This window comes from Coregonus clupeaformis, chromosome 18, assembly GCF_020615455.1.
Source record: "Coregonus clupeaformis isolate EN_2021a chromosome 18, ASM2061545v1, whole genome shotgun sequence".
In the NCBI taxonomy this organism is placed as follows: domain Eukaryota; kingdom Metazoa; phylum Chordata; class Actinopteri; order Salmoniformes; family Salmonidae; genus Coregonus; species Coregonus clupeaformis.
This window is the reverse complement of record NC_059209.1, coordinates 4387383-4401785: the sequence shown is the minus strand read 5'-3', so window position 1 is coordinate 4401785 and position 14403 is coordinate 4387383. Positions and strand designations below refer to the sequence as shown.

At 44.9% G+C, this 14403-nt stretch overlaps 2 protein-coding genes across 4 annotated transcripts; both read right to left on the bottom strand.

Annotated features, from left to right (window-relative positions):
* Positions 1 to 457: 457 nt before the first annotated feature.
* On the bottom strand, positions 458 to 4228 carry LOC121572296 (zinc finger protein 764-like). Of its 3 annotated transcripts, XM_045226743.1 has the most exons (5): positions 3692 to 4228; positions 2953 to 3471; positions 2775 to 2895; positions 2200 to 2645; positions 458 to 1883 (listed from the first exon to the last, which is right to left on the bottom strand). In XM_045226743.1, exons 2-4 carry the CDS (start codon positions 3207 to 3209, stop codon positions 2382 to 2384), a joined length of 642 nt encoding a protein of 213 aa, XP_045082678.1. In that variant the 5' UTR covers positions 3210 to 3471; positions 3692 to 4228; the 3' UTR covers positions 458 to 1883; positions 2200 to 2381. The 3 variants fall into 3 exon arrangements, with proteins under 3 accessions (XP_045082678.1, XP_045082679.1, XP_045082680.1); XM_045226744.1 differs by lacking the exons at positions 2200 to 2645; positions 2775 to 2895 and having other exon boundaries at positions 3302 to 3471; positions 3692 to 4218; XM_045226745.1 differs by lacking the exon at positions 3692 to 4228 and having other exon boundaries at positions 2775 to 3335.
* A 40-nt stretch (positions 4229 to 4268) lies between these two features.
* On the bottom strand, positions 4269 to 12498 carry slc43a3a (solute carrier family 43 member 3a). The gene is given in 13 exon segments (XM_041884324.2): positions 4269 to 4710; positions 5009 to 5056; positions 5058 to 5133; positions 6100 to 6286; positions 6510 to 6617; positions 6720 to 6863; positions 6985 to 7136; positions 7492 to 7631; positions 7937 to 8029; positions 10167 to 10243; positions 10929 to 10975; positions 11491 to 11620; positions 12223 to 12498. Coding segments are annotated over 13 exon segments (1536 nt in total). The 5' UTR covers positions 12416 to 12498; the 3' UTR covers positions 4269 to 4569.
* Between the last annotated feature and the right edge of the window lie 1905 nt (positions 12499 to 14403).

Genomic DNA, 14403 nt, shown 5'->3' with positions numbered 1-14403 from the left:
TAACAGGGAATCCTGAGTGGCGCAGTGGTCACTACAGACCCGGGTTCGATCCCGGGCTGTATCACAACCGGCTGAGATTGGGAGTCCCATAGGGCGGCACACAATTGGCCCAGTGTCGTCCGGGTTAGGGGAGGGTTTGGCCGGGGTAGGCCGTCATTGTAAATAAGAATTTGTTCTTAACTGACTTGCCTAGTTCAATAAAATAACTGTTAAATCAAATGTCCCAAAGCTTAAATGTTAGAATAGTAAACTAACACATTTGTAATCCTAAACGTGTTCACATAATCAGTTCTTCATCCTTTAGAATGTTTTGTTTGCATGTTAGAATGACTATTCTTGATTAAAGAAACTTGAAGTATATCTGATCAGTTTGTATGGTCATACAAATAGCATTTATCACTGCGTACATTCTTACTGTCAATGGCTTTTGGGTATTTCTCAGTAAAATTTGTTTTAGAGAGATACGCTTCAATGGGTCTTTTCATTGACACCTCATATCAGGGTTTACTTCAGCCAACTGTTACCATGGAGGAGTAGTAGCTATGGGTGAATTCATTAGTTGCACACTGTAGCAAAACGTTTTGGGGAAAAAAAAGCTACATAAACGAGTTTCTATTGGACAAATTCAGGTAGGTCCCTCCCTGTTTTTATATATGATATGATTTATTTGACAATAAAAAATACAAAAACATTTGCTTCTGTTTGTTCTAGGCCTGGGAGTTACTGGTGCTGCCATAGTTGTGATCAAGAAGTGGTGTTACTTCTGGTCTGGCCATGGAGGTGACCGGTGGTGTTACTTCTGGTCTGGCCATGGAGGTGACCGGTGGTGTTACTACTGGTTTGGCTGCTACAGGTGAGACTTGTGTCACTAGAGGTTTTGCTAAGGGATTTACTAGTGACCCTACTGGTTTGGATGTGGTTAGAGATACTGCTACTACTGGTCTGGGTGTGGCTGATCCCACAGGCATGTAAACTAGTCCTAGAGGATGTTGCTGTTTCACTGTTTGGCCTGTAGATGGTGCTGTGACTCTTACCAGGAGTTGTGAACCTCACAACAGGTGCTTGGAACAAGGTCAGAGGCTGTCCCACTTCCTGGTTGGCTACCATCATTAAAACAGGCCTGGGATCTGTTCTTCCTGCTGGCCCTGACACACGCTGCGGTCTAACAACAGTTCCTAAACCTGTTCTTGCTGCTACAGCACTCCCCGGCCCTGACACAAGCTGCGGGCTAACAACTGGTCCTAGACCTGTATTCCCTGCTACAGCACTCCCTGGCCCTGACACAAGCTGTTGTCTATGGAGTGTCCTACTAGACACTGACAGAAGTTGTCTATAAGACAGGAACACATTGTTTTCTTCTTTCAACACCAAACTCTGCTCTGACTTCATTGCGATCCTCTTGTTCTGCTGTAACTGTTTGTTTCTCTGACTCCGTCTGTCCTCGTCACAGGTGTGGTTATCCAGATGGTTCAGACTTGTAAAACTAACCCGACACAGGTCACATCTGAACGAAGGCAGTTTGTGTTTGACCTGGACAGTCCTAGTCTTCGGCTCGAACCCAGATGACAGTTCAACTTTGACCTTGACCCGGGGGGGTGGGCGGTCCAACACCGTGCTCCACTTTAAGGTGAACAGTGAGGTGTCTCTCCTTGGTGAACGCCAGCGGGGCACATGTAACACTCGTGGCGCGTCTTCCCGGGCTTGGGCTCGGCGGCGTGAGTACGGTGGTGGAGGGTGAGTCGGTCGGGCCGGCGAAATCCCTTGCCACAGACGTAGAGCGTGTCCTTCGAGTGGATCCTGCGGTGGAGCTTCAGGTGCTAGGGTGTCTTGAAGGTGTTGTTGCAGTCCTCCCAGGCGTGGTCACGGTCCTCCATGTGGTGAACCTAATACAGGGAACAATGTTTTCATGGGTTTATTTCACAGCACCCATTTAGCTATGCTCATTCTCATCGGCAGTCCTTTTATACGCTAATATTATACAACTATCATTCTCAAAGCATACCTATAGTATACCTTTTAAAGGGAAAATTATTCATTTATACATAGATTCAATAAAGATATCTGTAGTATTGTGAAGACTAATTACAGGAGTCCGCATCTCTCCTACACTTCCCCAAACCCCTATGAACAGTATTTCCTACCTACATGTATACTGACTGCAAAACCAGGGGCCAGTCCTCTCAACCTAACTTGACTGACCTTGTGGTTACGCAGAATCCTGGCTGTCCTGAAGGCCTTGGGACACTTCTCACACAGGAAGGGCCTCGTGTCACAGTGTACCAGCTGATGACTCCTCAGATCATGCACTGTTCAGAAGCTCTTCTCACACTGGGGACACGGGTGAGGTCGCTCACTCAGGTGGCACAGGGCGTGCGCCCTCATCATACCGGCGGTCGCAAACATCTCTCGCACTGCTGGCACGGGAACAGCCGTTCTCCCGTGTGTGTCCGCTCGTGGGCGGCGACCGCCGTGGCGTTGGAGAAGGCTTTGCCGCAGTGCGAGCACATGCACGGCTTGGGCCTGTCCTGCTGGTGGGTGAGCATGTGTTGCTTGCGTCCATCGGAACGGAAGAAGGTGCGCGGGCACCGGGGGCAGGCGTAGGCCTTCACCCCTTGGTGTAGTAGCTTGTGTTTCTTAAGAGATTCCTGTCAGCCAAATACAAAGAATAGAATAGGTAGGTTGGCACTCACAGTAGCTAGTTCCAACGAGCTTACCCTTACCACAAACTGAAATCACTGTTGCAAAACATTTGGCTACGTCTACCCAGTACCTACCAGTCTGTGGAAGGTCTTGTTGCAGTCGGAGCAGGAGTGAGGCTTCTCTCCCGTGTGGACACGTAGGTGCATCAGCATCATCCTGAACCATATGGCCACAGCGAGGGCACAGGGTCTCCACCTAGAGTGAGAGAGGGAGGAGTGAGATGCAGAATAGCGTTGGGGTCTTGATTCGTACCCATGCTGGGGTCTTGATCCGTACCCATGCTGGGGTCTTGATCCGTACCCATGCTGGGGTCTTGATCCGTACCCATGCTGGGGTCTTGATCCGTACCCATGCTGGGGTCTTGATCCGTACCCATGCTGGGGTGGTGTAGATCTGCTGCAGGCGGCAGCGTTACCCAGCCACAGGCACACAATGAAACCGTTACTAAGCCAATTGGCACATCTGAAATTAGTCTTCTGCTTTGCTCTCAAACCACACATCATACACATTTTGAGAGGAGCAAACAGGGTCAGCCACAGTGCAGCACCATAGTTGAGGTTAAGTGCCTTGCTTAAAGGCACAATGGTAGGATATTGTGTACCTGCGTGAACTTCCCCTCTCTGTGTCTCGTCAGCTTCCACTCGCGGTCAAAGCTCTTGCCACACAGGCTGCATGTGTGGAGGGGGGTGATGGAGGCTTGATCCACTGCCACCTTATGGTGGATCTGGGTCTGCTTTGGTATCGCCATGGCAGCCGTGGTCTGCATGTGACCTGTTGTTGTTGGGCCAAAGAAGGCAAGAGTCAACCTTGGCAATAGATTTTTTATCACCTGGCTTGCTATGGGCTACATTTCATAAATGTACCCCAAAACTTGATCAAAAGACAGTCTACTGTGTGTTTGATTACAATCAATTAAACAGCAGCAAGATACACACATTGGACAATGTTTTTGTATGTTATCTTCCTTCAGTGTGTGAGTGGAATGAACTACCTGTGTTTGTGCTATCGTTGTCATCACAGTCGTAAGTGACAAATTCATTTTCAGCTTCTTCCGCCGCTAACTGAAGTACTCTGCTCTCTCCGTCCTCGGTACTGGTCCGTTCACGGTGAATGACGTCGGCGACCTGACTTTTCGACAGCCAGTAACGTTTTTCGCAGAGAACCCATACAACGACCCAACGGCACTTCAGAGATGGACAGACATTAACCACGACTTTCTCTGCTGACATCTGTAAAGAGTCGTTCAGTTGTTTTTTAAGTTGTGTAAAACTAGCTTGCATCACGTCGATCACTTCATCCACCGTTTGACTGAGTAACGTTCCCATACGCGTGTTGAGCTCTTTTCGGAATGAAATTGTAAACGTGCTTTCCTCCATTTCTAAAGTTGTTGTGAAACTCAGGATATAGGGTGTACGTCGGTAGCTTCAATTTTGCCTACACGTGACAAACTTTGAGAATACCAAATCTTTATCAGGCTAAACTGATATGTGTTCGGCAACTGGTTTGTTTTGGACTACGTGAATCCATTTTACCGGAAACCGGTTTGTTTTCAATGACGACTTCCGGTATGACGTACTCTGCCATGACTTTATTTAATATCCTTACAAATCAAGACACAACAATGGATAATACTTCACAACAATGGAAAATACTTTTTGACAACTATCCAACAAAGTATGAATATTTCTGAAACCTTACAAAAAATACTGATGGAATATGGGATTACTGTAAAACAGAGGTATAAAAAGCTTTTTATTATTATTTTACATATTCACTTATTCCCTTTAAACAATTATAAATAAGACAATTCCTGTTTCACTTTTTTTCAATTCCTGTTTCCCTTGGCTCAGGACCCTCATGTAACATCCCCTACATTTTGGCCTCAGCCAATGTGATGGCAGGACCACCGGCCATATCCTCCCTCTGATTGGTCAGTTTCCTGCAGCCATAGAAGATGTTGATTGGATGGATGAACGCCAGTAGAGTGAGGAGAGTCAGAGCGATGTTAACCTGTAGAGGAGGAAAGACAACAAAGAGAGAGTATCCTTAACCTTACCGGTCTGCAAGGTAGGCCTACTGTATATCTATAGGTTAAGAGGTATGTTACAAGGTTATTATGTTATGAGCTGTGAGGTATAAGTTTAACAAAGACATTTCACATTTCAATATTTACTTTTTGGCAAGTACAGCACAGTACATCTACTAATCTCGTCCACCCAGCCGTCTCTCTCTCGATAGCAACTGAGCCTGGGGACGAGGTTAGTAATCTATTGGCCTGAGTGACCGTATGTTCGTATAACCCACTCACATAGAAGGGGTCTCCACCTAGGGCTCCTTTGACCAGGGCGAAACATGGGGTACTGCAGCAGTGACACCACGGCAGACAGAGACATCACCAAACCGTACAGCTTCCCAAAGTGAACCCCAGGAAAACTGTGGTGAGAGAGGGGAGGAAGGAGAACATAATGAACAGCCGGACATCAACTGAGGGAAGTATGAACGAGTAGCAGTCAGTTACCTTCAGGCTTTGAACTGTATTTTTACATTTTAAACTCTAAAGTCTATTGTCTATTTATTGTTGAGTCCCTTGTTCCTTTTTCTATAATCTACCCTTTTATTTCCTTCCTGTCCATCTCGCTACTAACCCGCTACTCTGCCCCCAGTATCTCCTCCTTAACCCTCTCTTTCTCCCTCTCTCACTCATCCCTCCCTCCATCCCCTATCCCTCCATCCCTCCCTCTATCCCCCTATCCCTCTCTCTCATCCCTCCCTCCATATTCCCCTATCCCTCTTTCACTCCATCCCTCCCTCCATTCCCCTATCCCTCTCTCACTTCATCCCTCCCTCCATCCCCCTATCCCTCTCTCACTCCATCCCTCCCTCCATTTCCCTATCCCTCTCACTCCATCCCCCTATCCCTCTCTCACTCCATCCCTCCCTCCATCCCCCATCCCTCTCCTCCATCCCCCTATCCCTCTCTCACTCCATCCCCCTATCCCTCTCTCACTCCATCCCTCCATCTTCCTATCTCTCTCTCACTCCATCCCTACCTCCATCCCCCCTATCATCTCTCCCTCCATCCCCCTATTCCTCTCTCACTCCATCCCCCTATCCCTCTCTCACTCCATCCCTCCCTCCATCCCCCTATCCCTCCATTCCCCTATCCCTCTCTCACTCCATCCCTCCCTCCATCCCCCTATCCCTCTCTCACTCCATCCCTCCCTCCATTCCCCTATCCCTCTCTCACTCCATCCCTCCCTCCATCCCCCTATTCCTCTCTCACTCCATCCCCCTATCCCTCTCTCACTCCATCCCCCTATCCCTCTCTCACTCCATCCCTCCCTCCATCCCCCTATCCCTCTCTCACTCCATCCCTCACTCCATCCCCCTATTACTCACGCGATGCTGATGAAGGCTGCGTTGCCTCCGTAGAGGAAGGAGCGGTTGAGGACCTGGAGAATGAAGGTGAGGTACTGGAGAGGGAGGAGAGGAGAGGAGGCGCAGATGGAGAAGAGGAGGCACTGGAGGGAGGTGAGGAAGAGGGAGAGAGAGGAGGAGCGCAGGTCTGCCTCCTTATCTGTTTCTCCTATAGAGGGAGGAGGTGAGAGAAAGGTTGGGTGATGATGAGGATGATGGCTACACACCAGAACCATGGCCATGCTCATTAGGCATGAAACAGACTGAAACAGGAGGTAGGCCTACTACCTGGACCAATAAGGATACCCATTTTAGTTTTTCATTGCTTAACATTTTTCTACGTTGTGCCCTATTGAACCCTGTTGTTACTAAGCTAGAGCCATGTCACCCACCTGGAGCCAGAGGCTTCCCCTTGTGTCTGTCCATGATGAGGCCGTTCCAGGGAGCACAGAGGACCCCACACAGCTGGGTGAAGGCAAAGGCATTGGTGTACTGACTCACTGAGAGAGGGAGAAAGAGAGAAAGAAGGGGAGAGAGTATTTAGATTAATTAAATGAACCTATGCTTTGGTGTGTGTGTGTGTGTGTGTGTGTGTGGTTTACCCAGGGCTGAGTCGTTGTCGGCCAGCCGGTTGAGCATGGGGTTCAGTGTTCCGATGAAGAGGTAGTGTCTCAGCTGCATGACAGACAGCCACACCAGATGCCACAGGAAGAACCACGACTGCACACAGCTCCTGAAACTGGCCACTGAGAGTGTGTGTGTGTGTGTGAGAGGAAGAGAGAGAAATAAAAAGAGAAACATTTGAGTCAACAAATTGCACCTGCCATTTCCCAGCCAGATTAAAGATTGCAGTTGGCCAAACGACACCTTTCCCAGAGTCTCCTGACTGCTGCCCGTCATCAGGCTGTAGGAGAATGTCGTCCGTCTCTGCTGGCCCCTCCCCCTCTGATGTCATCCCCGTCTCGCGCGTCTTCTCAAACTCCTCTACGTTGTAGCTGTTGGACTTTCCAAGGCTTACTCTGTTTAAAAGGAAGCATCAGGGTATAATCAAATAGCTTTGATCATCAGGGTCACCCATCTAATATGAATGCATGTCATTGAGACTAACCTGACAAATCAATACAATTTGTTAAATGCCAAACCCAAATAATTATTTAATTTTGTTTTGCATTTATCTATGAACAAGTACAGGACTAGTAATCTGCCCAAGTAATCCGACAAGGAAAAACTCCATGGTCCGGAAAACCCCCAGGCCATATGGGAGTCATAGTGCTCTCAGGTGAGAACTACAACCCCCAGACATACTATGGTCTTATGTATCATAGGGCCTGGTCAGATTAATACTGTCGTATGTGTGGGAGTTGTAGTTCTGACCCGTAGGTGAAGCCCTCAGGGAGTGGGTAGGGGATGTGGGTGTTGGGCATGAGGAGGAACGTCCTGAGGAGGTGGAAGACACTGCAGACAGAGAGAATGAGGAAGGAGGAGCGGAGGGAGACCCCTCCTTCATACAGCACCTGAGATGGCGGGAGAGACGGGGGGAGACAGAGGGAGAGACGGGGGGAGGGGGACGACAGAGGGCGAGATGGATAACCAGAGCCACCAATGGATATTAGGCGACCATGACTACATATAATACAAATATAATCAATATATGGGATATATCTACAATATATACAAATATAATCAAATGCATCTGTTTTATACACATGGCAGAAAATCTATAATTGGCCTTTTTAAGGCACAGTTATCTATCAACCTGACAAGAGCAGAAAAATGATCTGAGGCCTGTAGGCTACAGTATGTGTGAGATCTGTGATACCTTGAAGATGAGGAAGACAGCGGAGGAAGAGTCGAAGGCTCCATTATAAAGGGTGATGATGGTGGAACGATGGGAGCCAAACAGGTTTCCAACCTATAGTAGAGAACAACAGTTGAGGAGACAAATGAGGAGATTCAAACAAGAAGAATACATCCATCCATATAGTATACAGTATAAATACAGTATCCATATAGTATACAGTATAAATACAGTATCCATATAGTATACAGTATAAATACAGTATCCATATAGTACACAGTATAAATACAGTATTTACTGAAGAAATATCTGTTTTATGTGTCAAACAAAATTGTGTGTGACATACACCGGTCACAAAGATGTAATGAATACTGTATGTACTGTCTGTAATGAATACTGTATGTACTGTCTGTAATGAATACTGTATGTACTGTCTAATGAATATTGTATGTACTGTCTGTAATGAATACTGTTTGTACTGTCTAATGAATACTGTTTGTACTGTCTAATGAATACTGTTTGTACTGTCTAATGAATACTGTTTGTACTGTCTAATGAATACTGTTTGTACTGTCTGTAATGAATACTGTTTGTACTGTCTGTAATGAATACTGTTTGTACTGTCTGTAATGAATACTGTTTGTACTGTCTGTAATGAATACTGTTTGTACTGTCTGTAATGAATACTGTTTGTACTGTCTGTAATGAATACTGTTTGTACTGTCTGTAATGAATACTGTTTGTACTGTCTGTAATGAATACTGTTTGTACTGTCTGTAATGAATACTGTTTGTACTGTCTGTAATGAATACTGTTTGTACTGTCTAATGAATACTGTTTGTACTGTCTGTAATGAATACTGTTTGTACTGTCTGTAATGAATACTGTTTGTACTGTCTGTAATGAATACTGTTTGTACTGTCTGTAATGAATACTGTTTGTACTGTCTGTAATGAATACTGTTTGTACTGTCTGTAATGAATACTGTTTGTACTGTCTGTAATGAATACTGTTTGTACTGTCTGTAATGAATACTGTTTGTACTGTCTGTAATGAATACTGTTTGTACTGTCTGTAATGAATACTGTTTGTACTGTCTGTAATGAATACTGTTTGTACTGTCTAATGAATACTGTTTGTACTGTCTGTAATGAATACTGTTTGTACTGTCTGTAATGAATACTGTTTGTACTGTCTGTAATGAATACTGTTTGTACTGTCTGTAATGAATACTGTTTGTACTGTCTGTAATGAATACTGTTTACTGTCTGTAATGAATACTGTTTGTACTGTCTGTAATGAATACTGTTTGTACTGTCTGTAATGAATACTGTTTGTACTGTCTGTAATGAATACTGTTTGTACTGTCTAATGAATACTGGTTGTACTGTCTAATGAATACTGTTTGTACTGTCTAATGAATACTGTTTGTACTGTCTGTAATGAATACTGTTTGTACTGTCTGTAATGAATACTGGTTGTACTGTCTGTAATGAATACTGGTTGTACTGTCTGTAATGAATACTGTTTGTACTGTCTGTAATGAATACTGTTTGTACTGTCTGTAATGAATACTGTTTGTACTGTCTAATGAATACTGTTTGTACTGTCTAATGAATACTGTTTGTACTGTCTAATGAATACTGTTTGTACTGTCTGTAATGAATACTGTTTGTACTGTCTAATGAATACTGTTTGTACTGTCTGTAATGAATACTGTTTGTACTGTCTGTAATGAATACTGTTTGTACTGTCTAATGAATACTGTTTGTACTGTCTGTAATGAATACTGTTTGTACTGTCTGTAATGAATACTGTTTGTACTGTCTGTAATGAATACTGGTTGTACTGTCTGTAATGAATACTGGTTGAACTGTATAATGAATACTGGTTTGTACTGTCTAATGAATACTGTTTGTACTGTCTAATGAATACAGTTTGTACTGTCTAATGAATACAGTTTGTACTGTCTAATGAATACAGTTTGTACTGTCTAATGAATACAGTTTGTACTGTCTGTAATGAATACTGTATGTACTGTCTAATGAATATTGTGTGTACTGTCTGTAATGAATACTGTTTGTACTGTCTGTAATGAATACTGTTTGTACTGTCTAATGAATACTGTTTGTACTGTCTAATGAATACTGTTTGTACTGTCTGTAATGAATACTGTTTGTACTGTCTGTAATGAATACTGGTTGTACTGTCTGTAACTGTGATGAAACTGAGTCATGGCATGCTGCTGTACCTGTATGTTTGTGATGAGGAACAATATTCCTCCCACTGCGATGAAGGACAGGGCTGGGAACAGCAGCATGGACAGAACTATTAGAGAGAGAGAGAGAGACAGAATAGACCAAGTTCAATCTCTACTCATCCAACATCCTACACTAGGAATGTGCTCTTCCTAATGCTTTTGCAGGGTCCCCGTCCCCAGTCCACCTGGTCGTACTGCTGCTCCAGTTTCTGCTGGTTCTGCCTGATGCGCTACCTTGTCCCGGACCTGCTGTTTCAACCCTCTCTCTCCTTCTTCCTGTCTCTCTCTCTCGACCTCTGAATGCTCGGCTATGAAAAGCCAACTGACATTTACTCCTGAGGTACTGACCTGTTGCACCCTCTACAACCACTGTGATTATTTGAACATGCAGGTCATCTATGAACGTTTGAACATCTTGAAGAACGATCTGGCCTTAATGGCCATGTACTCTTTCCACCCGGCATAGCCAGAAGAGGACTGGCCACCCCTCAGAGCCTGGTTCCTCTCTAGGTTTCTTCCTAGTTTTCTGCCTTTCTAGGGAGTTTTTCCTAGCCACCGTGCTTCTACATCTGCATTGCTTGCTGTTTGGGGTTTTAGGCTGGGTTTCTGTGTAAGTACATTGTGACATCTGCTGATGTAAAAATAGCTTTATAAATACATTTGACTGATTGATTGACTTGGTTCATTTATCAAATACACAAATATCAAGAGCTGTTCTGATTGAATAACTTATACTGTATAGTCTATGTTTACCTGAACTGGAGAAGGCAACCATTAGTGTACCAGTGGTGTAGAGACATCTGAGGGGAAACACAGGGCAGAGACAGATAAAGAGATGTCACACAGAGGGTTATGGTCTGTTAAACTTTCAACTTTTGACACATTTCTCAGTGGGTCAGAAGACGACCTCAATAAACCTGTAGAACTTAGATTAAAATATGCATACACATTCTACAAAAACAATGACTGAGTAAACCAGGATTGGACCCTCAACTTCCCACCCCCTTTTGACTCTATCGCTCTCTCTCTCTCTCGTCTAGGCGACGGTCTAGGTATAAACTTAATGCGCAGAGTTTAAAGAATTGTAATTCATTGACTCTGTGTACATGAACTCTGCAGATGTCCTGGAAATGCTGGTCAGAGGTCAGGACCTAGTTATATTCTTTAAATGTTGACAATGTAAGAATTATTTGCAATGGATATGACATATATCACATTGTATATGGGTATATCGCCATCCTTACCTGACCAGGGAAGGAAAAACTCTGGGCCCTAGCAATGAAGCCTGGATTTCTGTAGTTTCAAAAAGACTCACATTCCCAGAAGTCTCGTTGCCATGGTGCCGAAGCGGTCGAAGATGAATCCATTGGGAAGCGTAAGGAAGTTGTTCATAAAGGAGGCGACGGTGAAGACCAGGGAGAACTGTTCATCCTGGCCACTACAGTCTGAGAGAGAGAGAGATGGAGGGATGGGGAGAGAGAGAACTGTTCATCCTGTCTCCTGTCTACTACAGTCTGAGAGAGAGAGATGGAGGGATGGGGGAGAGAGAACTGTTCATCCTGGCCACTACAGTCTGAGAGAGAGATGGAGGGATGGGGGAGAGAGAACTGTTCATCCTGGCCACTACAGTCTGAGAGAGAGAGAGATGGAGGGATGGGGGAGAGAACTGTTCATCCTGTCCACTACAGTCATGAGAGAGAGAGAGATGGAGGGATGGGGGAGAGAGAACTGTTCATCCTGGCCACTACAGTCTGAGAGAGATGGATGGATGGGGAGAGAGACTGGGGGGAGAGAGAGCGCGGGGGGGAGGGAGAGCGCGGGGGGAGGGAGGATGGGGCAGAGAGAGAGAGGAATACAGAGAGAAAGAGAGTGATAGAGAGAGAGAAATACAGAAGGGGAGAAAGATGGCAGTAGAGAGATCCAGGTCCTTCAGTTTTCTAGTATGAACTGCTCTGATGTGCTTCATATTGTATTGTATTCTATTCTATTCCAATCTATACTATTCTATTCTATGTCATATTGAACTGAATAGCATTTAACTACTCACCTGTTTCCACTGTACTGTTGGGTCCAGTAGTCACATTGACACAGAGGTCAGTGAAGTATCCGTCTGTCTTCAGGACGAAGACCAGCGATGCCCAGCCGAAGACCACGCCGGCGAAACACAGACACTCCACCAGCCCTGTGGCCAGGGTCAGCCGGTAGCGCAGCCCCACCCCGCCCCCCTCGCATCCCAGCATCCTCCCTGATTAACTGACTGACTGCCTGGCTGGCTGACAGACTGATAACTGCCTGGCTGGCTGACTAGCTACCTGCCTGGCTGACTGGCTGACTCCCTGCTCTGACTGGCTGGCTGACCGCCTGTTTAGCTGCCTCAAAGCTGGCTTACTTGCTGCCTTACTAACCTGGCTTACTGGCTGACTGTTAAAGAGCTCCCTTTACATCATCTGACTATTCTGTCTTACTTTTCTATACGCTCTCTCTCTCTCTCTCTCTCTCTCTCTCTCTCTCTCTCTCTCTCTCTCTCTCTCTCTCTCTCTCTCTATACTTGTGTTGAGTCTTTGAGACCGACTGGCTGAAAATAAGCTGTATCACTAGAAAGAAGTGCTGTGTGGGAGAGATAAGGCGTGGCATTCAAATTCAAACTGCATTTACCAGAAAATCTACTGGTTAACTGCCCTTCTCAATGGCTGCCAAGTGTCAACAACAAGTTGAGGTTTTTTTTTAGGAGGGAAGACTGTGTCTAGAGACTGTGAGTCACTCTGGATAAGAGCCTCTGTTAAATTACCTAAATGTAACTCTGAATGTAGAAGACCATTAAACTGTCTATAGAATTACCTGCGGTATCAGAAGAAGTTACAGATAACAAGTTTTATGACAGGTTTCAAACACCTAAGACTTGAAGTGGTAGTGGTGGCCATAGTAGAATTAATAGCGGTGGAATTAGAGTTTATAGCACACAAACATGAGTTGTCATAATAGTAGCCCTAGTGGTTAAACCCACGAGGAGTGAGACGTTTCTAAACCTGCAGTATAAACTGCTGAATGACTGGTAACTGGATGGTTTCTAATAGCAACCCTGTCTGTAGAGTTGTTTCTCTTCCTCTTTCTTTCTCACTTCCTCTCCTCTCTGCCTTCCTTGATGTCTACTTTGGGTTTATTTCCCTCTCTTTTCTCAAGTGTGTAACTCATGACTTTTATTCATTCCTTTGTTGCCATTTTATAAATGATCCTGTCATTTGCCTTGAGAGAGGCTATTGTTCATCTTCCCCCTAAAAAATACAAGTGAAGAGGCATCACAACACATGGCAGGTGTAATAATGCAATAATAATTAATAATAACAATAATAATAATACATACTGCACATCAAACACTTTAAGGATAATTATCATACCAGGTCGGAAATCGGAATAGTACAGCCTAGGAATTAATAAAAGTCATATGCTACGGTCTAATGCGTAATTAATCAGCTAATGGTATGATAATGTGTACTGAGCTGTAGCCAACATTACAGTGCGGAAGACTACAACAGAAACAGATACAGTACACTCGCCCTATAGCGGATAACGGTAATCCAGATCAGATTATCTATAGATTTATCCGCCATGCGGTCATTGCGTTACTGGTTTCCTTTGCGCGCAATCTGAAGTGTGGTGCCAAAACGCCTCAAACTAGACAGTAAAATAGTTCGGTTGTAGCGTGACGTTTGGCTGTGTACGACACTGTGCTGTCTTAAAACAAGAAAAACGTGTATGGCTATGGTAGAGCAACTTTTATGACAGTTATTATTTCATTGGTCACAGTCCAGCCATGCGGCAATGCATAGGCAATAATCATAAATAGTAGGCTATGAAAACTAAGCCATACATAGGCTGTAGCCTATACATTCAGATATTAGCCTACATACCAGCCACTCACCTTGTTTAATGACCCCATTTAGTTTAATGTCGATCCTCTTGTTGATTTGTGGTAGAACTCTACACAGAAACCTCGTCTCCATTACGCGCAGGCGCAGCGATGTTCCTGTCCATTCGCAGTCTGTCTTTCCACCTGCGCTGCATGGCGCGCACTGCACGCAAGCGTTAGCAAGGTCGGAAGGCCATGCATTGGGGACTAGGCTAAATGGTCATGTTGGAACCATGGGCCATATGACCAAAATAGAACCGAGTGGTGAGTTGTCTGTAGTTGCTTATATCTAATTATAAACCGGAACGTTTTCGAGCTGTG